At 39.8% G+C, this 23,490-nt stretch overlaps 1 protein-coding gene across 1 annotated transcript; it reads left to right on the top strand.

Moving 5' to 3' along the window:
- Nucleotides 1-62: 62 nt before the first annotated feature.
- LOC127653291 (transcription activator BRG1-like) lies at nucleotides 63-23,490 on the top strand. Its single transcript, XM_052139935.1, has 34 exons — nucleotides 63-178; nucleotides 2,796-3,095; nucleotides 3,191-3,323; nucleotides 6,047-6,484; nucleotides 6,630-6,728; nucleotides 6,879-7,134; nucleotides 7,273-7,399; nucleotides 7,535-7,708; nucleotides 7,871-8,044; nucleotides 8,149-8,322; nucleotides 10,015-10,065; nucleotides 10,443-10,573; nucleotides 10,813-10,867; nucleotides 12,979-13,091; nucleotides 13,241-13,388; nucleotides 13,533-13,696; nucleotides 14,219-14,285; nucleotides 14,899-15,009; nucleotides 15,138-15,380; nucleotides 17,324-17,437; nucleotides 17,570-17,677; nucleotides 17,766-17,852; nucleotides 17,958-18,004; nucleotides 18,120-18,286; nucleotides 18,438-18,601; nucleotides 19,337-19,564; nucleotides 19,659-19,736; nucleotides 20,404-20,622; nucleotides 20,710-20,972; nucleotides 21,137-21,242; nucleotides 21,706-21,807; nucleotides 22,101-22,233; nucleotides 22,368-22,504; nucleotides 22,843-23,490. The coding sequence occupies exons 2-34, from the start codon at nucleotides 2,874-2,876 to the stop codon at nucleotides 22,873-22,875; spliced, it is 4,866 nt and encodes a 1,621-aa protein (XP_051995895.1). The 5' UTR covers nucleotides 63-178; nucleotides 2,796-2,873; the 3' UTR covers nucleotides 22,876-23,490.

The raw sequence follows: 23,490 nt of genomic DNA, 5'->3' as shown, positions 1-23,490 counted from the left end.
CGTTTATGTAGGGGGCGCTCAAGAGCCGCTGACTCGCGCATTCAGGCCGTTCTAGAGATACAATCAGAACAGACGGGAGGGGGAAGAGAGAGGGGAAAAAGAAACTGGCTGAGCTACCCTTTGTTTCTCGATTTGCCAAATAGAACGGGGAAGAGACCGGCGCAATATCACACACTCAGTAAGTCACACTCTCAACATTCCGCAATGATCTTAGAACACTTGACGTCACAAAGGAGTTTTTGAATAAAATGGATATATTGTGTAACAATAACAGAACGCGAATACATTGTTTCTTTCGCCGGTTGCGTGTTTGCTAGGCCTGCAACAGCGGCGATAGAATGAATGAAAAAGTTTTGGAAAGTGTAACTAGAGCAGAGGACCGGGCCAAGTGTACGGGAGGCGGGTTGGATCAATCATCTAATAAAAAGATGCTCGCAGTATTTACTTCTGTGAAACTCAAATGATTCCACATTAAAAGCACACACAGCCACGGGCAAACACAGCATGGCCGACTGTGTAATCACACACATATAACAAGGTCGTTTTGCTTTTCTTTGTCTTTCCTTTTCTGTGTTAATTACATTTTAAATCACTTATGGGAAGTTTGAATCCTCATAGAACACATACTATCTTTTAGAGACATGTTGGAGATGTTGTAACTCTGTTTTAAAGGCCGTTTTATATCATGTCGTTTTTAATAGTCCTCTATCAATCTCGTGTTCCCTTGTTGTGTCAGATCTTTCAAATCATTTATTAATCTTTCGTTTTGATATTGTTACGTACATTTAATTTACATTATTAGACAAAGTCGTGATTATTTCTTTTTTTTTTTTTTCTGGTAGCACTGAAGGGGAAATGTAATTAAGTTTATGAGGCATTAGTGGATGATGTTTAGCTCGAAGGCTGTTCAATGTAACTGAGCATGACGAGCTGACTGGTTAGCCGGCTGCTAATTTTAGTTACCCTTGTGAAACCCCCAAATATTATTTTGAATTATTTTATTAATGCTCATTGAAATAGTAATAGGTAATAAAAAATAAATAAAATAAAAAATCTAATAAGAAGAACATTTATATTTTGTAAATAAACAATTTGCAGCTTGTTTTCAGGGGTAGCTTTGGCTACTTTTTTCTTCTGTTTTATGATGTTTATAACAAAAGTAAGTTATTGTGTATTGAGCAGAACTTACAGTTCGTTTTAATCCGTGTATTGAGGAAATGATGAAAAAAAACCATTTTTGATTTGCAACTAGTAGCACCTAATAAACATGCAAATAGTTTCCCTAAACATTTATGTCAGCATACAGTATGTGGACAGCAGAACTAAGCTGTGACATCTTAAATAATACCAAGGTATAAAAAGTCAGATTTTTTGTATCAAATTGTTTATGATGTTTTCAGGAGTGTTGGCTATTCATGTTACATCAGAAATTAGCATAATTAATTCTGATTCAAAGTAATGGTCAGCATCGTCCAATCACTGCCAGCCATATTAAAATAAAATGATACATTATGAATTCTGAGTCTATGTTCTGATTACCACTGTCCCATGTCTGTCAAAACATCATCTGCAGCCTGAAACTGAACTTTAGGATGGATTTTAGTAGTGAATGCACTTATCTGCACATTAGTGTACATTGTTTAGCAGCGTGGCGTTTGCTGATAAATCGCTCCAATAAAAAAATATCGGATGAAAATAGACTCTAATCTTTTGACTCAAACCGGTTTCAATGTAAAATTGTAATTGGGTTTCTTACTAGATGTAATTTCTCCCAAAGACAAACTCCGCTGTGATCGGCACTATGTTGTTTACATGACTCTGTACGTCGAAAGTTTAACCCTTTACTGTCATCCCAGAGTCTTCTGAACTGAGAACAGTTGGTTTAAATAAATGTAAGTTATGTGTTGCGTATAGCAAAGCCAAAATACAATGTCCACGCCATGTGTACGCTGGGTCACACAAGGTTTAGCTGTAATTTATAATTATCTCTGATGTGTTATAAGATATGAAGTTTTTCGAATATTTATTTTAATTGTATTGTTGTCATTTTTATATTTAAATGAAAGTAAATGTTTGAATCTCATGAAAAATTTGAGAGTTGTGCATGAAGAAAAAATGTAATACAGTAACGTTAATTACAGGGGAAAATGTGCTTAAATGTCAAAAGTTAATATACAGTGTGTGTGTTTATTTTATTATTTCTTTTAGGTGCTAAATGACCTGGTCATGCTCTTGTCAGGCTTTGTGAGATACAGCCTGATTTTAATCATGCAAACTGAAACTCGACTCTACACCACAATGCTTTAATATGTGCATTGACATAAATTAAGTTATAGACTAATTAACCCATTTTCATGCCTTGTTTCAAGGGCTTTCATTTAGTTGCTTGATTTTCAAACACGTCATGTTTCATCTGGATTCCTTCAAAGCTGTTACACAGTACAGATTTGATCTTTACAGTTTTACTGAAATCAACTTTTAAAGCGTTATGGTAATTGCAGGGGTGACTTTTTATAGTGCTGGTTGTCATTGATTTTTTCCTGCACACCTTTCCTTTCGTGCCCATATCGTTATCATTTTTCAGCACATAAATTTGATATGTTATTGTGTTATAAGGGATAGTTGACCCAAAAATGTACTTCTCCTTATGTTGTTCCAAACCTGTATTACTTTTCTTTCTTCCTTGGAACACAAAGGGAGATGTTGGGCATAATTTTCTGGTGAACTATTCCTTTATCATGTTTATGTCTAATTTTCAATGCATGCTATCACTTAATGAATTTTGTTGTTTTTAGGCATTCTGAAAACAGATCGTAAGAACAGTGCTTTTTTTTTTTTTTTACCTCTCTGGCCCCTCCTGGCTGTGCTGAGAGATGTCCACTTCTGACCCACCCATGGGTGGGACCCCTCGGCCAGTCCCTTCCCCAGGCCCTGGGCCGTCTCCTGGGGCCATGTTAGGGCCTAGTCCTGGACCTTCACCTGGCTCTGCCCATGGCATGATGGGCCCCAGCCCCGGGCCCCCCTCCTCAGGACATCCACTACCTCCTCAGGGGCCCTCAGGCTACCCACAGGACAACATGCATCAGATGCACAAGGTACTGACCTTTTGATTAATCCATTTCAGATTTATTTGTGGTTTTGCGTCATCAATTTTGTATCCACTGTTAGATCAATATATTATGTTTTATAGCCCATGGAAGGCATGCATGAGAAAGGCATGCCTGATGATCAACGTTACAATCAAATGAAGGGCATGGGCATGAGACAGGGTGGGCACGCAGGCATGGGACCACCACCTAGCCCAATGGACCAACACTCTCAAGGTACACAATCATACACGCATATGTATTTAAATACATTGAAACTGTAGCAAAGACATACAAATATAGGGTAACCAGTTTTGACATCTAAGAACCCAGTTCAAATATAATTGTATAGTTTTTAAATATTTTATGAAATGAACATTTTCTAAATAAAGACACAGAACAGCGCCAGAGCCCTTCTACCAAAATTAGCATACAAGCTTAGCATAAAACAGAATAACACAGTTTTGTCTTTATATTGTGGAAGGCTTTGTTAGAAACATTTAAATAAAGCATTATATTGCACCATATTTTTTAAGTTTTCTTTCCTAAAATGGAAATAAATAAATTTTGTTGGAAGTATAGTGTCAAATTAAAGCACCTTTACAAAAAATATGTGATTAATCTTGATTAAAAATATTTTGACTGACAGCACTATTAAATACATATTCACTAATGAAATTAGTTATTTTGAATAACTGATTAGTGCCTTGAATAAATGGCATCTTGAAAAATACAATCGTTTGTTACTGTTGCTAAATATGCAACATATTGCTTCATAGAAAAATACATACAACAATAGTAAAACGTACAGGCAAAGCCTTCTATAGACAAGATGAATGGCTTCAGCAGTTTCTTATTATATTAAGTAAAACAATATTATTGTACTGCATTATTATTACTGCAGTTTAGTGCAATGCTAATGATGAGCTATTAGAATGTTCTCTATGGCAACCATTATAAACAACAACTTGACTAGATATCAGAACTTAAAGCCATTAGCAAGCATCAAAACAAACATTAAATAAATGATTCAGAAGAATATTATTAAAGAGATTAAACGATGTGTCTCGCGTTGTGCTTACTGATGAAGCTAACTTTGAGAATGTTTAGACTGGGTATAGGGAACCCATCCAACCTGTTTGTGCACATTTTATTTTGATGTGCACTTCTTTGTTCCACCATTGGGGCTGCTCGAACTCTTGTTTTGTTTTTTAGAGAAAATGTGTGATATATATGGTAAGCTGAAAGGGAGCCAAAAGGGGTTACCCCTTTGAAACAGAAACACAGCTGATGTCATGTCTGAAAAAGAAACCCAGAATGTAGGGTAAAAAAAAATGTACGAAGTAGAAAGTTTAAAGACTAGAAAGTAATGGGCATAAATGTTTGTTGTTACTGCAGCTCTGTAATTATTGTTCATGTTTATATTTCAGTTCTACCATACATTTCTCTTTGCCCACAAAATTAGACAAATTTTGGCTTTCTATGAATTAACCTTTTTGTTTTTCTCTTGAGGTTTTGTATTTGATATGTTTACCACATTGTTTCCCTCTTATACATTTGTATTTTCCTAAAGTTTTTCCTTAATTTGTAATATCAAATCACTTTATTGTCACACTACCATGTACACAAGTGCAACAGTAGGTGAACGTCTTGTGTGCAGTTCCAAGCAACATAGCAGCCATGACAGTGAAGAGACATATACCAATTACAATAAACAACCTATTTACAAAACACAATTTACATATCAAATGTACACATACTTGCACAACACAATACTAGTATATTATGTACAGTAAACAATACACACAATATAGAATACACATACAATAAAAAAATTGAGTATATAAAAAAAAAATATATATATATATATATACAGTAGTTGTATTGTGGATAATATAATTATGACAGTCCAGAGATATTAGATTAATAGAGGGCAGTGCTGATTATTGATCGTGAGAGATCAAGTGTTCAAAAGTCTGACTTCTTGGGGGTTGAAGCTCTCATGTATTTGGCTGGTGCGGGTCCTGATGCTGCGATACCGCCTGCCTGATGGTAGCAAAAATATGTTTCTTTTTATGTAGATAATCACATTTGATTGTGGCCATGTTCACACAATCAGTGTTTGGGATTTTCAACCGTATTTACTTACAGATGCGAGTCTCGAAATGTCCCGTTCATACAGTAGAGGTTCTAATTCTTTCTGTATGAATGAAAAACCGAAGTCAAGCCTGTATTCTAACAGCTGTAACCGTATCTATACCACTGGCAAGTCTTATCACAAATGATGATGTATTATTAAATAAACAAGTCTAATCGAGGCGCGAGTTCGTGTGTCAAATCTTAATAAAACCAACAACAATGGCTTTGAATGATTTTTAAGCAAGTGTAATGCGCAGCATTTGAGTCACATGGCTCCACACCAGACCATAAAACTGGCGAGCTCCGGTAAAAGTGTCTGGATCATCAGATGATGCACAGCTCATATGACCGTCTCAGTGAGTTAACGAAATCCCTCATGAATAACGCTAGACACACGTGTGTAAAGTGCAGTGTGGCTCTTACATTATATGACTTGATGGAAAACTAGTCATCCAGTACGGTTCCCTTCACACAGCACGGGTTTGCAGAAAATGCAGTTGTTAGTCCTGAAAATATAAGGTTTTCAGTTTGGGTACAGAATGCAGTTGTCACGCTTGCAAATAACTGAACTGTGTATGAATGTAACCGTATTAAGCACTCAAATACAAGACTGTCAACTGTATTCTGCTGCTGTGTGAACGTGGCAATAGTTCCCTCATTAAAGACGTTAAGTACACAGACTTGAACTTTAGCCTCGTTTTCTTTTTTGCCTCATCAAAGTTTTTAACATTATTCACCATGGTTGGTTTAGTTCATGGCTTAAAACTCTTTTATGAAGTCTTTAATTACAAAATTGACTCTGCTCTCTTAAATTCTTACAGGTTACCCATCACCTCTTGGCAGTTCTGAGTATGCCCCCAGCCCGGTACCTTCTAATGGGCCTCCTTCTGGCCCTATGATGCCTTCTGGCCCTGGTGCAGTAACCATGGAGGGTGGAGACCCCCAGGCCATGGGTCAGCAGAACCGAAGTGTCGTATCGGGTGCAGGACCCAGCGGAGGACCTCCAAATGCAGGTGGACCTGCTGGCCCTGGGGGACCCACGCCTTTCAACCAAAACCAGCTACACCAGCTGCGGGCACAGATCATGGCATATAAGATGCTGGCACGTGGACAGCCCCTACCTGACCACCTGCAGATAGCAGTACAGGGAAAGAGGCCGATGCCAGGCATGCAGCAGGGGATGCCCAACATGTCCCCTATTTCAGGACAAGGAGCAGGCCCTCCTGGACCAGGGGGACCCAACTACAATAGACCACATGGTAAGAGAATAGAAGGGGCAATAGTTCCTAATTATTTTCCAGCTGTTCAAAATGCAGAAGTAACTACTACTTTGTAAGGCGTGTTTCTAGTACCGTGTAGAGCAGAATGTTGACCAAAAACAATCTTCATTTATGTACAATACAGGAATGGTCGGACCAAACATTCTTCCTCCAGGACCCTCTGGGGTTCCTCCAGGCATGCAGGGACAACCTTCTAATGGACCACCAAAATCATGGCCTGAAGGTGAGTCCATTAGTCAATCTGGGAAGCTATCCACAATCAAGAGTGATAAACATTTTAATTTAGGATTCCATCTTTATTTAGGGAACCTCAGTAGTAGGTGTTTATGGACATATCTCATAGTTAAGTAATGTCCTATTTTTGTAACTGCAGGGCCCATGGTGAACGCTGCTGCCCCTGCAAGTGCCCCGCAGAAGCTGATACCTCCCCAGCCCACAGGCCGCCCCTCTCCAGCCCCACCCTCCGTTCCTCCTGCTGCCTCGCCCGTCATGCCCCCTCAAACTCAGTCTCCTGGGCAACCGGTCCAGCCGCCACCCATGGTGCTCCATCAGAAACAGAACCGCATCACGCCCATTCAAAAACCCAGAGGTCTGGACCCTGTGGAGATCCTTCAGGAGAGAGAGTACAGGTGAGACGAAGAGTTTAACTGATAGCTTTAGGAAAGATATGGTGTAGTTTTTTTGTTTCTTCAACTTCTGGTGGCACATCCTTGCTTCTCAATTTACCTGTTTCTTCAACATTTGATGTCTTTGTTTCCATCCATCAGGTTACAGGCTCGTATTGCCCATCGTATTCAGGAACTGGAGAACCTTCCTGGTTCTCTTGCTGGAGATTTGAGGACCAAAGCCAACATTGAGCTTAAGGCTCTTAGGCTCCTGAACTTTCAGAGACAGGTAAGGCTTTTGTGATTTAGATGTGGTTTCCCAATAAGTTGCTTGCTGGAGTTTATCTATTGAAAGTGGTTCCATCCCATTTTTCATTGACCTCTGGTCTTTGACCCATGTTGTCTTTTTATTCTCTCTTTTCAGCTCCGTCAGGAAGTAGTCGTGTGTATGCGGCGTGACACTGCCCTGGAGACAGCGCTGAATGGCAAGGCCTACAAGCGCAGTAAGAGACAGTCGCTGCGTGAAGCTCGTATCACTGAGAAACTTGAGAAACAGCAGAAGATCGAGCAGGAACGCAAGCGCCGACAGAAACACCAGGTACTGAAACATTTTGCCTTGGTCTTCTTTTTCAGTTATGAATAACAGGCTCTAGATTCCAAATTTTTGATCCTGATGCACCAAGATGTTTAAACATTTTGATGAGTTGATGATGAGAATGGATGAGCAACATTGTTTTTGAAGGAATTATTGTGCTTGTAGGAGTATCTCAACAGCATCCTGCAGCATGCCAAGGACTTCAAGGAATACCATCGCTCCATCACCGGAAAGATGCAGAAATTGACCAAAGCCGTGGCCACGTACCACGCCAACACTGAGAGAGAGCAGAAGAAAGAGAATGAGCGTATCGAGAAGGAGAGAATGAGAAGACTGATGGTGAGACGACACATTTTCCCTCCGTTTTTTCTTGAAGTTTAAATCTTAATTCATTATTTAAGCTGTTGTCAAAAGATTGAGGTCTTTGCATATGTTTGTCCCAGGCTGAAGATGAGGAGGGTTACAGGAAGCTGATCGATCAGAAGAAAGACAAACGTCTGGCATTCTTACTACAGCAGACAGACGAGTATGTGGCCAACCTCACCGACCTCGTAAGAGCCCACAAAGCTGTCCAGGCCCTCAAAGACAAGAAGAAGAAGAAGAAGAAAAAGAAGAAGGTGATGAGATTGAATTGAGATTAATGAAGTTAATGGAGTAATATACAGCTGAAGTTAGAAGTTTACATACACCTTAGCCAAATACATTTAAAGTCAGTTTTTCACAATTCCTGACATTTAATCGTAGAAAACATTCCCTGTCTTAGGTCAGTTTGGATCACTATTTTAAGAATGTGAAATGTCCGAATAATAGTAGAGAGAATTATTTCTTTCAGCTTTTATTTCTTTCATCACATTCCCAGTGGGTCAGAAGTTTACATACACTTTGTTAGTATTTGGTAGCATTGCCTTTAAATTGTTTAACTTGGGTCAAACCTTTTGGTCAGCTTTCTACAAGCTTCTCACAATAAGTTGCTGGAATTTAGGCCCATTCCTCAAGTCAAGTCAAGTGGTTCCTCCAGACAGAACTGGTGTAGCCGAGTCAGGTTTGTAGGCCTCCTTGCTCGCACACGCTTTTTCAGTTTTTCAGTTCTGCCCACAAATCAGATTGAGATCAGGGCTTTGTGATGACCACTCCAATACCTTGACTTTGTTGTCCTTAAGCCATTTTGCCACAACTTTGGAGGTATACTTGGGGTCATTGTCCATTAGGAAGTCCCATTTGTGACCGAGCTTTAACTTCCTGGCTGATGTCTTGATTTTGCTTTAATATATCCACATCAATTTCCTTCCTCAAGATGTCATCTATTTTGTGAAGTGCACCAGTCTCTCCTGCAGCAAAGCACCCCCACAACATGATGCTGCCACCCCCATGCTTCACGGTTGAGATGGTGTTCTTCGGCTTGCAACCCTCACCGTTTTTCCTCCAAATATTATGGCCATACAGTTACATTTTGTTTGATCTTTGTCCCCATGTGCACTTGCAAACTGTAGTCTGGCTTTTTGATGGCGGTTTTGGAGTATTGGCTTCTTCCTTGCTGAGCAGCCTTTCAGGTTATGTTGATATAGGACTCGTTTTACTGTGGATATAGATACTTGTCTACCTGTTTCCTCCAGCATCTTCACAAGGTCCTTTGCTGTTGTTCTGGGATTGATTTGCACTTTTTGCACCAAACTACATTCATCTCTAGGAGACAGCATACGTCTCCGGAATGCAGTTTGATGGTTGCGTGGTCCCATGGTGTTTATACTTGCATACTGTTCTTTGTACAGATGAACGTGGTACCTTTAGGTGTTTTGAAATTGCTCCCAAGGGTGAACCAGACTTGTTCCAAGCTGCTTAAAGGCACAGGTCCACAATTTTGTTTCTGAGCTGATTATTTTATTTTATTTTCCTATGATGTCAAGCAAGGAGGCACCAAGTTTGAAGGTTGGTCTTAAAATACATCCACAGATACACCTCCTATCAGAAGCTAATTGTCTAAAGGCTTGACATCATTTTCTGGAATGTTCCAAGCTGCTTAAAGGCACAGTTAACTTAATGTTTGTAAACTTCTGACCCACTGGAATTGTGTCAATTAAAAGTGAAACAATTGTTGGAAAAACTACTTGTGTCATGCACAAAGTAGATGTCCTAAATGACTTGCTAATATTTTATGGTTAAAAATGAGTTTTAATGAATTCAATCGAAGTGTATTTAAACTTCTGAACTGACTTCAACTTTAGATTGACTATAATGGAGTCCTCATTTGTTTTATCGATATACGTGTGTTTGAAATTTTGAACTCAAATGTTCTAATTTTCTCTTGACAGATGGCAGAGAATGCCGAGGGCGGAGCTCCTGTTCTGGGTCCAGATGGAGAGGTGAGTTCCAAACATCCTTTTACATAAATTGTTTAGTTGAATGTTTAGGCTGCTTTTTTTTTTAAAGACTATAAACGTGAATGGGAACGATGCTGTTGAGCTCCAATAATGACAGAACAGCACCATAAAAGTAGTTCATAAGGCTTGTGCACTATATTCAGATAGTCTTCTATGGTAATACAATAGCTTTGTGTGAAGAACAGAATTAAATTCAAGTTGTTGTTTGTTTTTTTTATCTTCCTCATCGCCATAGCTCTCAATATATTGCGGCAATATAGGTTGTTCCTCTTGGAAGAAAAACAAACAAAAAACTTTGGTCTATTGCAGCCTTGTCTCACTTCGTTTTCCCGTGTTTCTTCGTTTTTGTTTTTTTTAAGCCGCTGGATGAGACCAGTCAGATGAGTGATCTACCTGTGAAGGTGATTAATGTGGACAGTGGGAAAATCCTCACTGGAATGGATGCTCCTAGAGCTGGACAGCTGGATACTTGGCTGGAGATGAATCCAGGGTAAGCATGTATTTTATCTTAGCAGAAATTAGATGGCGCTTGTCATATTTTCAAATTTCTCAGTGCTTAATTATTTAACTTCTGCTGCTGAAAACGAAAGGATTGGTATTTAATAAAAACAAAATTTTCTATGAATGAATTTTCATATTCTGATTTCTAAATCAGTAGGTTGAAAGGGGATTTGAGTCATGCATTCCACATGTATTGTGTCTGAATGTTTTCTTAACATTTGTTTGTAGGTATGAAGTGGCCCCCCGGTCAGACAGTGAAGATAGCGGCTCGGAGGAGGAAGAGGTACAGCCGGTTTTATCTCTCATCTCTCTTGAGTGTATCAGTGCAGCAGCACAATGTGTTCTGTGCTCTCTACTATAGAGGTTCACTCATTTGCTTGAAGAAATACTGCTGCAACCATGCTGATATAAGCTGTTATAAATATTGATTTCTTCCTTTATTCATAATTACATTTATTCATGTAAAGGTTTTCACACTTAGTATTAAGAAAATGTGTTATACACTTATAATGCAAACATTCAAGGTCTGCATTATTTATATATATAATACATAATACACGTCTATTTTAAATTGATATCTGTGAATGTTTCATGTGAATGTATTTTTTTTTTTTATTCAAAGTGAGAAATAATTTTCTGTGGTAAACGACAACATGCTACAAATGCTGCCATTTAGATGTTAACTCAAAAAAATCATTTTAAAATGTAAACAAGTAGTTTGTGCTGTATAGTTTTATGCTGCGTTCCTTTCAAAGTTGGATGTGGGACATTCCTACTTGATATCTTCAATCTCCAACCATAATGGCATTCTTTTGCTAGATGCTCAGAAGATGATATGTCAAGAAACAAAACTGCTACGCTCCCATTAGCTTAGCAGGGGTTTGACTGTCAACAGAGACATATGCTAGCAACCTAATTGATAAACAATGCTGCAACGCTAGCAGTTGTGCTACATATATGATTATCAAAAGAGTCTTAATTTACCTTGTCTCTGCAAATGTTTGTTAACCTGTTGATACGCAATCGACCCCACGTGGTAGTGTCACTCTGCTTACATTTAATATATACTTTACCGTCTATAAATGTCATTAATGTTACAAATGATACATCTTTTCAAAGGTCTAAAGGTTCAACATTGATGTCCGATCTCTGTTTCACGATAGCAATGCAAAAGCCATTTAGTTATTTGTGCAGGAGTCCAAATGAAAACATGCAATATCAAAACGGGACTTCACACCGTTGATATGAAAACGCGATCGTCAGATGAATCCAGTTCAACATACTTGGGTCAATTGTCCATGACAAGGGTTCATTGAAAAACATCCAATAGTGCTTTTTGTCCATAAAAGTGATAAATCTGAGAAATATTGATATATTCTCCATTGTTTACATGAGATCACGCCTGAAAGAATTAGCCTTCGTCATCGTTCTTCAACAAACTGCGATCTGAGCAGCATTCATGTTGTAAATCTGTATATTATCATATATATTAGAGTCCTGTAAACTAAATGAGCCCGTCTCCAAAGTCTATTTTTAAAAATGTGCCATAGTTTAATTCATAATAGCCGAGCAGTGCCGTCAGATTTTGTGTCGTCTTGAAAGGCGGAGCCTTAATTTGACTCCGTACGCTTCCAGCGATTTTACAGAGAAAAAGCTGCAGGAACCTCATTTTTTGTGAGATCATCTTCAAATTTGAAACGTAACTTCTTTAGACCCGTGGCTTTAAGAACATTGTATTTCCGGGTTGTCTTGGTACTTTTATTATTGTTTTTTTTTAAGATTATAAAAACATTTTCAGCACAAAATATTTCCATTACTATAAACTTCAGCTTCTCTAACTTTAAAGAATAACAACATATATTTATTCTGAAACTTGTGAAATAAAGCCCAAAGTGTCTTCTTTCAAAAGATACTACAACTGTGTCCAAACTCCAAAGGGTCCCGTAAATACAACCATTTAAGCTCAGGTATGTCATTTTCATGGTTTGTGCTCAAATGCGTATCAACAGGTTAAACAAGCTTTAATGTCATGTAATGTAGGAACTTTGACTCATTGATCTATATTATTTATTTTTTTAAATTGAATGTGCCAATGTTTTTGTGACATCACGAAATTGCATCTCTGTGAAATTGGAGTTCAGGATTTCCACACGAGTTTCCAAGTTGGAAGTCCGACTTCAAGTGGCATTCCATTGCACTTTTCCTAGTAGGAAATTCTGACTTTCCAAGCTAAATGGAATGCAGCATTATTCTAACATAACCAATGCCAGTCCATATAAAAACAAAAAGCTTTAGGCTTAGTGTATGTTACCTGTACCTGTTAAAGTCTGGTTGAATAAAACATATTGCAAAACAATTATTTATTGTTTTAATTTACCACCTCATTCCCCAAAGGAGGAAGATGATGAGCAGCCTCCGCACAGTCAGTCCTCAACCGAGGAGAAGAAAAAGGTTCCAGATCCAGACTGTGAGGATGTGTCTGAGGTGGATGCAAGACACATCATTGAGTACGTTACAGAATAAAAGCTGTGCTTTTGCTTGTTAAACAGAAGTTTTGGGAATATTTTATCTGGTTTCCTGTGTTTTTAGATGGCCTCTTAATTTATCCTGATTTGATATGCAGCCAGACGAATCAGATCTGTTATATCTCTCACAGGCATGCCAAGCAGGATGTTGATGATGAATATGGTAGTGCAGCTTTTGCTCGTGGATTGCAGTCATACTACGCTGTGGCTCACGCCGTCACAGAGAAGGTGGATCGGCAGTCGACTCTGCTTATAAACGGACAGCTCAAGCAATACCAGGTACAAACATAAAACATAATATTCAACAGGCTAGACAAACTACAAGCACACTGCCCAGTGCCATTACCCAGAAGCAATGGCTTCATTGGTGAGACTGGTTAAAAATCATGCGTTTAAGTTGTACTGTGTGCCTCCCCCCTGTAGATAAAAGGTCTGGAGTGGCTGGTATCTTTATATAACAATAACTTGAATGGAATTCTGGCTGATGAAATGGGTTTAGGAAAAACCATCCAGACTATCGCACTCATCACCTACCTCATGGAGTACAAACGACTAAACGGACCCTTCCTCATTATTGTTCCGCTCTCGTGAGTCACTTACAATTTTATTTTCACTGTGTCTCTGCTGTCAGGTGATAATACTGTGCACATGTAAATCTAATCTTTGCCATTGCACCTGATACTATATATGAACATTCGTTTTTTTTGTTCTTATATACAGTATTTAAAGCTGAAGTATGTATCTTTTTCAGTGTTAAAATACTTACCTCTACCCCAGCTTAATATTCAGAGATAACTAAGTCCTGTTTGTTTTGAGCGACTCTCTTAGACCCGCCCCAACAACTTTACTCAACCAATGGCTTGAGTTGTGGGCAGGACTATCTGTCTGTTTGAACAGCTGCAGACGGGGGGCTTATTCGGAAAGCTGTTTTTAAGCTGTGCGATTCCGTTCGGTAGTGCTAGTGTCGCAGTAATTATGTACTTCACCTTTAAATATGTATTTCTTATGTAGATTATATGGTATTTTGTAATAAACTAGCTGTGTTCAAACCCCCTGTGATGACTAATTGGAGTGATATTTATTTATAATATTTGTTTTCTCTCTTTCAGGACTCTTTCAAACTGGGTGTACGAGTTTGATAAGTGGGCTCCGTCTGTAGTAAAACTTGCTTACAAGGTGATTAGTTGATGCATTTAAAGTAGTACACCACATTTTAAATATTGTCAGATCAATTATAGCAAGTGAAACTGGGTCTCTGTTAGCTAGCCCAAAATAAATGGTAAATGGTCTGCACTTATATAGCACCTTTTTAACGTTAGCATCTCATTAGGGGCAGTGGTGGCTCAGTGGTTGAGGCTCAGGGTTACTGACCAGAAGGTCGGGGGTTTGAGCCCTAGCACCACCAAGATGCCACTGTTGGGCCCATGAGCAAGACACTTAACTCCAGGTTGCTCTGGGGGATTGTCCCTGTAATAAGTGCACTGTAAGTCGCTTTGGATAAAAGCGTCTGCCAAATGCATAAATATAAATATTCACCCATCCACACACCAATGACGGCAGAGCTGCCATGCAAGGCACTAGCCTGCCATTGGGAGCAACTTGGGGTTCAATGTCTTGCCTAATTACACTTTGGCATGTGGAGTCATGTGGGCCGGTAATCAAACCGCCAACCCTGCGATTAGTGGACAAACCCGCTCTACCACCTGAGCCACAGCCACCTATAATAAAATAATGCTAAATGCTAAAATAATGCTCACCTACGTCTAAGTGTAGAACATTTTCTTCTCAGGGGTCTCCTGCTGCTCGCCGCGCGTTCCTTCCCATTTTGCGCAGTGGCAAGTTCAACGTGCTGGTCACCACTTACGAGTACATCATCAAAGACAAGCAAGTGCTGGCCAAGGTACAATCCGTTATCATTACAAGCCTGTTGAGTTGAAGCTTTATTGTCATCAAACTTGCTTATTATGATCTTTTACTTTGTTTTTGAAGAGAGGTGACAATTCATTCAATTCTTTTGGTCTCTTTTAGCTCCGCTGGAAGTACATGATAGTGGATGAAGGGCATCGTATGAAGAATCACCACTGTAAGCTGACTCAGGTGTTGAACACGCACTACCTGGCACCCCGGCGTATCCTGCTCACTGGCACACCGCTGCAGAACAAGCTGCCTGAGCTGTGGGCTCTGCTCAACTTCCTGCTGCCCACCATCTTTAAGAGCTGCAGCACCTTCGAACAGTGGTTCAACGCGCCGTTCGCCATGACTGGAGAGAAGGTAACCTGAATTGAGATAATATTAGATGTATAACGTTTTAGTAGGTACATGGTTTCAGGTGCTTGTGGAAAAGATACACAACTGTTATGTGGTTTATGTACAATTTATTACATTTGCTGATCTGAGATTTGTTATTGAGCATGTTTACATGCATGTTCCTTCACCGATTATGCTTAATAAGCTAAATACAGCTTTCCTTTATCAGTGTAAAGGCCCGATATACTCCTGGAGAAGATCTTCTTTCTTTGTTCAGGAAATAAAAAAGACGTTTTAAACAGCCAAGCAACGCTATACCGTTCACGAACAGAACTAGATCAGTAAAAGCTGTTTTAACCACTCAATGATGATTTAAAGTAATACATATGCAGTATGTTTAATTTGTCTTGTTTAGATTCTGACTTCATGATGCTATGAGCTAACACATAATACGTGACCATAATATGCACCGATTACACTTGTTATTGTAATTTATGATGACACTGATACTACTGCAAAGATGGATGTATAAAAGAGTGTTAATGTTCATAATGCAGACACAAGAATGATGATAAGAGAGACGTATCTTTTGGCAGATAAGTGAAGGGGCACTTGAGAGTATTTGAGTAGATTTGATTTCTTGTTGACATGGTCTTGCATGCCAATGTGATCATGTTGAATACTGGCTGAAAAACGTAACAGTAGGTGGACCTTCAGGTCAAACCTAACAATGACCAGTGTTTAGCAGCCTTTGAAATGTCTACTTTTGTTCTAAATGACATCACACCCGTTCATTCTTTGATTTTGTATGAAGTATATCTGGGCCTTGAGGTCATAATCAGCTTAAGAATAAATAGATCGACGAGGGTAGATTTTTATATATTTTTTTTCCTCATTATCCGATTTCACATTGCATGTAAACACCTTTACTACCATTCTTACCGGCTTATCCAATGCACGCAAGTAAGTGTTGTGCAAATGCCTCGTCACGGTTTGATGTCACAAGCAGGTAATAAAAGCGGTCACACACCGGATGAGAAGCGCCACACAGGGTACGTTGATTCGGTTCATGTGGCAGACAGTAGCACAAAATTTACCAATATTTTTCCCTTCAAGTATCTTCAAGTAGTGACGTTGACGAGTTTGCAGGTTAGTGTATGAAACTTGTGTAACTGTGCAAACTGAACGATTATTTTAAGCTTTTTTTATTCAAGCTGTCAAACCACAAAAAGACATACTTGTAACTGAAAACACATTATGTAGGCTATATGAAAAACATAAATTGTTGGTGATTTTGGTAATCTCCCTATTAAAGTAGATAGTAAGATTAAAGGTCTGTAACCCTACATGGGCCCAATGAGACCCAAGAACCCAATGGGTTTCGGGCCGGGTTCGGGTCAGTTTTTCAAGTAGGACTTCGGGTTCATGTCGGGTTTGTAATTAATGAAAAAATAAATGGGCTTACTGAACTTTTTTCGTGCACACACTCTCACTTAGACATGTGCAAATGGATGAGTTAGGGGCCCGTTCACACCAAATGTGTTTTTGCACTCATTGTTCCGTTTTCCCATTGTTTAAACACATGCTGGACGAATGTCTTTGACATTTGCACCACGTCTCGTTTTTTCTTCAGCGTCTCGCGCAGGATCGGCACATTTTAAACCGTGTCAAGTTTAAAAGAACTTCACATGTTCAAAAACGCAAGTGGAGACACCTGCACTCCAGTTCATTCTTTGCGCTACGTCTAGATTGTTTTTAGTGCAGCTGTCACAAAGATAGAAATTGGATAGTAAGCGATTTCAGGTCTGGTTCGGGCTTATAATCTGACGGTATTGTTCAGGCCGGGTAAGGTCGGACCACACGGTCTCTGGTACAGGTCGGTTCAGGTTTCATTTTAAGGCCCGTGCAGACCTCTAGTGCTTATGTTATAACCCAATTTTGTTTTTTAACTTGGTCATGTTCTAAAGGTGGACCTGAATGAGGAAGAGACCATTCTGATCATTCGTCGTCTGCACAAAGTGCTCCGTCCCTTCCTGCTCAGGAGACTCAAGAAGGAAGTGGAGTCCCAACTGCCCGAGAAGGTTTGTTATATACATAGATACATGCATGTAGAACCTTTAGGCATCTTGAACAAACCTTTTAGGCCTTTTATAGATATTTCTTCATCGTTTTAACTGTTTTCAAACGTTTGTGTCTCCTCTCCCGGCGTTCAGGTGGAATACGTGATTAAGTGTGACATGTCAGCGCTACAGAGAGTTCTGTACAGACATATGCAGGCTAAAGGAGTGCTGCTCACTGACGGATCTGAGAAAGACAAGAAGGTGAGAGCATGCGATCCAAGAAGAGACGTGTGAAGACGTTCACTGTATGTTTCAGGGATGATCTGACCACTTCTTCTGTCTGTTACAGGGTAAAGGAGGCACGAAGACTCTGATGAACACTATTATGCAGTTGAGGAAGATCTGTAACCACCCTTACATGTTCCAACACATTGAGGTAATTGTCTGTTGTATTTATTCTCCAAACAATGTTGTTTATATGCCGTTCAGCTATCCCATAGGTTTTTGTAGCTTAGTTGACATTTTTATGTTTGTTTTGCAGGAATCATTCTCTGAGCACTTGGGCTTCACTGGAGGGATTGTTCAGGGGTAAGCAGAACTTTATCCATTCGAGCATTTCCTGATGATTTAAAGATTTCAGAAGATAATCCACATTCTCATTTGTACCCTGGGATTTACAAAATTACATCTTGACCAATTACAGACTTGATTTGTACCGCGCCTCTGGTAAGTTTGAGCTGCTGGATCGTATCCTGCCGAAGCTTCGCGCCACCAACCACAAAGTGCTGCTCTTCTGTCAGATGACCTCTCTCATGACCATTATGGAGGACTACTTCGCCTACCGCAGCTTCAAATACCTGCGCTTGGACGGTGAGCTTTCTTAAACCAGATTCGCTCGTCTGTTTGCTTTAAAAGTACATAGAATGAAGAAATGTCTTCGGATGCTGTTAAACTGTTCAAGTGAAAAAAGGTCAATCAAGTCCATTCCATCAATGACTAACTGTCCAGGTTTTGTCTGTAGGAACCACTAAGGCTGAAGATCGTGGTATGTTGCTGAAGAACTTCAATGACCCATCGTATCAGTACTTCATCTTCCTGTTGAGTACCAGAGCTGGAGGTCTGGGGCTGAACCTGCAGTCTGCAGACACTGTTATCATCTTTGACAGTGACTGGAACCCTCACCAGGTACCATCCTGCTCATGGAAAATAGCAATAGAATAATATCTGTCTTGAATAAAATCTTTAGAATATTTGTAAAATAGATTTAGCATTTTTGTAGAGTAGAATGTAATATAGGATCTTTCAGTTTGTTTAACAATTCTGTCAAATAGAAAGGTGGTGTAGTGGTCTAAAGAGTGGTGGTGTAGTGGTCTAAAGAGTGGTGGTGGTGGTGGTGATGTATTGGTCTAAAGTGTGGTGGTGGTGGTGTAGTGGTCTAAAGCACTAAACTGTTAAGCAGAAAGTTGTTGGTTCGATCCCCACAGCCACCACCATTGTATCCTTGAGCAAGGCACTTAACTCCAGGTTGCTCCAGGGGATTGTCCCTGTAATAAGTGCACTGTAAGTCGCTTTGGATAAAAGCGTCTGCCAAATGCATAACTGTAAATGTAGAATGTAAGAATGAAAATGTATTGAAAGAGTCCTTGGATACTGATATAATCAACTAATATAATCTTTGCTAACAGATTAAATAAAATAGAATACACATAATAGAATCTTTGTCAAATCTAATATATAGAATAGATTATTTTGTAGAACAGAATGTATAGAATAGAATCTTAGCGCTGGTCATAGAAAGATCCTCATTCTTCTGTTACTTCGTTTTCTTTTATTCAGCATTTTTTGTACTTTGATTTCTGAAAGTTCCAACAATATTATCTTTTTTTGTAGTTTCTCATACGTGTCTCTTTGCTCTCATAGGACCTGCAGGCCCAGGATCGAGCTCATCGTATCGGGCAGCAGAACGAGGTGCGTGTACTGCGTCTGTGTACTGTGAACAGCGTAGAAGAGAAGATCCTGGCCGCTGCCAAATACAAGCTGAACGTGGACCAGAAGGTCATTCAAGCTGGTATGTTTGATCAGAAATCTTCCGGCCACGAACGCAGAGCTTTCCTGCAAGCCATCCTGGAGCACGAAGAGCAGGATGAGGTGTGGACACTTGTCAATAGACGATTCCAAAGTCTGAATATACACCCTCTGTTCTCTATACCGTTGACCCTAGCCCTGTTTTGCACTCCCTCAGGAGGAAGATGAGGTACCTGATGATGAGACCGTTAACCAGATGATCGCCAGAAGTGAGGAAGAGTTCGATCACTTCATGGTCAGTAGCACTACTGCATTATTCTTGTCTGTGAAAACAGAAGTTAGTTTTGTTTTTCCTCCTAATAATTTTCTAGTGAAAATTATAACAAAAATAAAGGAGCTTAAGCACTAATCTGAAATATACGGTTCTCTGCAATAAGAAGGACTAGACTGTGAGAAGAGAAAAGGGTTAAATATAGCAAAACTACATTAGTACATACAAAAGCATTTGTAAAACATTGTAAGGCTCAAGCAAGTTCGCAAAAGACATACAATGGCCTTTATCACAAATTATATGTTGGTTGTCCGCGTAGTTGATCGCTCCGCGCACAGTATACTTAATGCAAATTTCGTCATCAGCACGGTATGCACATACTGTCCGCGTGCGGTCCAGATTTTCTCGACACGCGGACATTCCTGGCATGCCCCAGACCTTGTCTACTAAAAGAGTATCACAAAACAGTCCTAGTGTGCATGTGTCCAGCGCATTCAGATTTGCTCGCGGTCAAATGAGTGTATGATATGAAAGGCAACTTGGCCAACCAAGTGCAATCTGAACGCAAAATAAAATACTAAGTATACCCGGGCCTTAAGAGCTCCATATCTGATGAAACGTGTCTACTGAAGAGAACATCATACAACAGAAACTTCCTTGGAATGTTCTATGTATTTTTATTTTCCTCCAGCGTATGGATCTCGACCGTCGTCGTGAAGAAGCTCGTAACCCGAAGCGCAAACCCCGTTTGATGGAAGAGGATGAGCTGCCTACCTGGATCATGAAGGATGATGCAGAAGTGGAGAGACTCACCTGTGAGGAAGAGGAGGAGAAGATGTTTGGCCGCGGCTCCCGTCAGAGAAAGGAGGTGGACTACAGCGACTCTCTCACCGAGAAACAGTGGCTCAAGGTGAATGACGTTCATAAAGCTCACCATTGCCTTGAATCGGCAGTTACAAAATGGCACATTTATTTACGTACTTCACTCTAATCGCAGGCCATCGAGGAAGGCACTCTCGACGAAATTGAAGAGGAGGTGCGCCACAAGAAGACAACCCGGAAGAGGAAGCGGGACCGTGATATTGACCTTCCAGGTCCGGCCATGCCTAGCTCCAGTGGGCGGAGCAGAGATAAAGACGATGACTGTAAGAAGCAGAAGAAACGTGGCCGTCCTCCTGCCGAGAAACTTTCCCCCAACCCTCCCACGCTCACCAAGAAGATGAAAAAGATTGTGGACACCGTAATCAAGTACAAGGATGGGTTAGTTGGTTCTGTCATATTCTTCTCTAGATGAATGCATTCTTGAGGGCTGTTCACACCCAAAGGACAGAACCCAGGTGTTAGTTCTGTTAACTTGCACGTTCTGTTGTGTATCTGAGCTCATGAAGTATTGTAATGACCGTCTGCCTTGTTGTATTACATAGCAATGGAAGACAGCTCAGTGAAGTGTTTATTCAACTGCCTTCTCGTAAAGAGCTTCCTGAATATTATGAACTGATTCGCAAACCTGTGGACTTCAGGAAGATCAAGGTACGTCAATGACTTGAGATTATTGCTGTCAGTCAATTACTTTTTTAATCGCGATTAATTGCATAATTTTTCGTAGTTAATTGCGATTAATCGCAGATTTTGAAAGTCCTGGAATTTGACTAGGTACTTATTTTCCTGTCAAAACGCATTTATTTCCTTCTAAGCAAAGAAAAAACAATACGACCCCGGGCGGACCCATCGCAAAGGCTCCGTCCTACTCTAACCAGTGTTTCGAACTCACACAGAGCTGAATAAAATGCTAGGATCTAATGTCACTCCTGTAAATACGTTAATCGCGATTAAGAAACATTTACGTGTTAAATGTTTTAAATGAATCTTTGACCGCTCTACTTGGTATGTTTATCAAAAACAAATTTCCTTTGAAGTGCTTTACTTCTGGCTCACCTATAACATTCCAAATAGAAACACATACTAATATGATGGTAATATGTTTTCTCTATAGGAGCGCATCAAGAGTCATAAGTACCGCAGTCTGAATGACCTGGAGAAGGACATCATGCTGCTCTGCTCGAACGCTCAGACCTTTAACTTGGAAGGATCACTGGTAAAAGTCACAAACATGCATTCCCTTTAGTCCCCACATAGTTCCCTTAAAATTTGTGAAACCCTGATGTAATGGATCATCCCGTTCTTTTTATTTTTGAGGCTTTTTAGTGAATAATCATGTTGCATTGAAAAGTTCTAATAGAGAAACCATTACAGAAGGCATTTTTAAAATGATAAAATCCAAGAAAATGTTTCTGCTTTTTGTCTACTAAATGTATGAAATGAAAGGTGCTGTACACAGAGTCAGCAAAACATAGTTAAACACTGACAAAGTTCCTTACCACCTTTCAGATCTATGAGGACTCTATCGTGCTGCAGTCCGTGTTTACCAGCGTGCGGCAGAAGATCGAGAAAGAGGAAGAAAGTGAGGGAGAGGAGAGTGAAGAGGAGGAGGAAGATGCTGATGAAGGATCGGAGTCTGAATGTGAGCTTTGATGGCAATACTAAAAACTGTAAATTTAAATAATGTGTGAAAATACTAATTTACCTGAGCAGAGTTGTAAAACGACTTGAATTTGAAAATGTTAATATGCGAGTTCATGCTGAGGCTTGTTTTAGCTCGTTCAGTGAAGGTGAAGATCAAGTTGAGTCGCAAGGAAAAGATGGAGAGAGGAAAGGGAAGACGGCGAACCGGACGGAGCTCACGGCCCAAACCTGTTGTTAGCGATGATGACAGCGACGACGAACAGGACGAGGTAATCATGTCGAATAATTGTCAAAACTAAAAGTGCTCGAAGCGATTTTTAGCCGTTCTAGTTCCACGAACTGAGCCGTTAAATTAGCCACACCCCCTCTTTCCAAAACCCTGCACCCCATAGATACCAAATGAGCTATAATGAAACCGACATCAACCGCAGCATAATGGCACCTTCAACTGACAACTGTTATGAACAACATGGCATAAAAATGCCATTTAAGCCTCAATAATTAGCTGCAACTACAGCACTATGAGAATGAGCTAAATTGTTGACCGGTCAAAAGTGTCACCTTAACTTTGCTCACTTACACTTTTTTTTTTTATCTTTCTTAATAGGAGCGTTCCGGTAGCGGCAGCGATGAAGACTGAAGCTACTACAGGACCAATCACTTCACTCGCTCACTGATGCTGTAGATACGTGATGCCACATCAGACTTACCAGAGCAACCCACAGGCCTAGTTTTACTGTAGATGACCTTTTGAGAGAGAGGAAATGTATACGAAATGATTAAATGAGAATTACAGAAAAAAATCATCCACTCGCATATTTAAGCAGGTTATCTCCATTTATGTATAGTATGAAATTATTGAGCGTTTTGTTTTATTTTTTTTTTATTATTATTTAGTTTTTTTCATAATTGTTTTTATTTTTCTCTAGAAAGTGATGTAAAATGGACCGATATCTGACAAACTGACAGACAGTGGACCAGTAAGAATGGACTTTAAGTTTTAATGTCCTCATTGTTTTTAACAGTGTGAAAGTCACCCCATCCCAGACCCCAGAATGGATGTTGTTTGTGGAAAATGAAGCCAGTTCGTTCCCCTGCCATTTTCTTTTTCTCTTTCTGTTTAAATTAAGATTACAGGTGGGATTAAGGTACTTCCTCCTAATAGATGTCCTATCGGGAGAAATGGGGGAGAATAGGGTGTAGGATTCTGTACTGTGTCAGTGTCACTGGATTTCCAAAATGCACAATAAAGGCC

This window comes from Xyrauchen texanus, chromosome 12, assembly GCF_025860055.1.
Source record: "Xyrauchen texanus isolate HMW12.3.18 chromosome 12, RBS_HiC_50CHRs, whole genome shotgun sequence".
NCBI classification, from domain to species: Eukaryota; Metazoa; Chordata; class Actinopteri; order Cypriniformes; family Catostomidae; genus Xyrauchen; species Xyrauchen texanus.
The sequence above is the reverse complement of the archived record's forward strand: the minus strand, read 5'-3'. Positions and strand labels throughout refer to the sequence as shown.

Excerpts from the sequence above, each read along its gene's own strand:
- LOC127653291 (XM_052139935.1), top strand. The coding sequence starts at position 2,874 with ATGTCCACTTCTGACCCACCCATGGGTGGGACCCCTCGGCCAGTCCCT. Across the intron at positions 7,135-7,272 it reads CTTCAGGAGAGAGAGTACAG|GTTACAGGCTCGTATTGCCC; the intron begins GTGAGACGAAGA and ends TCCATCCATCAG. Across the intron at positions 8,323-10,014 it reads AGAAGAAGAAAAAGAAGAAG|ATGGCAGAGAATGCCGAGGG; the intron begins GTGATGAGATTG and ends TTCTCTTGACAG.